Genomic DNA, 1,620 nt, shown 5'->3' with positions numbered 1-1,620 from the left:
CAGTGTAGGGTCAGTGTAGGGTGTGAGGTCAGTGTGGGGTCATTGTGGGGTCATTGTGGGGTCAGCATCTTAACCAGGGACACTTCGATACAAAAATAAAGTTTAGCATAAAATACAAAAGCGGTTTATGCAAATATACTCCTTCAGTGTCAGATCCATAACCGTGTTGTAACAGTGAAATCTGTCTAACGCAAGAAGCTCTCAAATTTGATCAGCTGTTGGACAAAAAAAACTGGTGACCATTGATGATGTCGTGGATTGGAAGACATCATGTTCCATAATCTCTTGGATTGGAGGATTAAACTTCAGGATAAGGAGAAGAAATCAGGTTCTGCCTTCATGTTTAGTTTTGAAACAGTTTTTTTAATCTGTGTAAATTTTGAATAAACTTTATTGTTTCATTTCAAAGATGACACTGCGGGTAAAATGGAGGCGTGGCCTAATTCCTATGAACTTTAAAAGCAGCCGTCAGACTCGGAGTGGGGGAGTCGTCTCCGGTCTTTGCTCAGGCTGGGGGTGGGGGGGTCGGGCAGCTCTCCCTCATGGAGGCGGGGCTTCCTCTCACAGCTGCTCAGGTGATGAACTCCTCTCAGGTGGGGGTCTTCTCTCTGACGGCGTACCTGGACTGGGGGCGGCTGCGGTTCCTGCTCTTCCTGCTGGTTCTGGGCGTGTACGCTCTGATCGTGTTCTGTAACCTCCTCCTCATCGTGGTGATCTGCGTGAGCCGCAGCCTGCATGAGCCCATGTTCCTGTTCCTCTGCAGCCTGTTTGTCAACGAGCTGCTGGGGAGCTCCGGCCTGTTCCCCTTCCTGCTGCTGCAGATCCTGGCGGACGTCCACCGGGTCTCCGCCCCCCTGTGCTTCCTGCAGGTCTTCGTGGTGCACTCGTACGGGGCGGTGGAGCTGCTGAACCTGGCCGTCATGGCGTTCGACCGCTACCTGGCCATTTGCTGTCCGCTGCAGTACCACGCCCACATGACGCCGCGGCGCGTCCTGCTGCTGCTGGGCTGGACCTGGACCCTTCCGGTTCTGTTCATGCTGGTGTCTCTGAGCCTCCTCGTTCCTCTGCGTCTGTGCCGCCGCGACATCCACAAAGTCTACTGCGACATGCACTCGGTGGTCAAGCTGGCGTGCTCGGACACCGCCGCCGTCAACGCCTACGGGCTGGTGGCCACCTTCAGCACCATCGTGGGCGCGCTGCTCTTCATCCTGTACAGCTACGGCCGGATCCTGCGGGTCTGCTGCTCCGGGTCCAGGCAGACCCGGCAGAAGGCGGTCAGCACCTGCTCGCCGCACCTGGCCTCCGTCCTGAACTTCGCGGTGGCCGGCAGCTTCGAGGTGTCGCAGAGCCGCTTCAACATGGCGCACACGCCGGACGTGCTGCGCGTCTTCCTGTCCGTCTACTTCCTGAGCGCCGTGCCGCTCTTTAACCCGCTCATGTACGGCCTGAAGATGAGCCAGATCAGGAACGCCTGCAGGAGCCTGATGAGTCGGCGGACAGAACGCCGTCTGCATCACAAGCAGTGAGGAGGGAGGAGCTGCTGAGGAGGAGGAGAGGAGGAGAGGAAGAGGAGAGGAGGAAGAGGAGAGGAGGAGGAGAGGAAGAGGAGAGAAGGAGGAG

General features: G+C 56.9%; 1 protein-coding gene across 1 annotated transcript; it reads left to right on the top strand.

Moving 5' to 3' along the window:
• The first annotated feature begins 578 nt into the window (after positions 1-578).
• Positions 579-1,526, top strand: LOC112149422 (olfactory receptor 142-like). The gene has a single exon (XM_024277089.2). It carries the CDS (start codon positions 579-581, stop codon positions 1,524-1,526), a length of 948 nt encoding a protein of 315 aa, XP_024132857.2.
• Positions 1,527-1,620: the final 94 nt, after the last annotated feature.

Source organism: Oryzias melastigma, linkage group LG13 (assembly GCF_002922805.2).
Source record: "Oryzias melastigma strain HK-1 linkage group LG13, ASM292280v2, whole genome shotgun sequence".
Lineage (NCBI taxonomy): Eukaryota > Metazoa > Chordata > Actinopteri > Beloniformes > Adrianichthyidae > Oryzias > Oryzias melastigma.
Note: the sequence above shows the minus strand (reverse complement) of the source record. Positions and strands in the feature narration are given on the sequence as shown.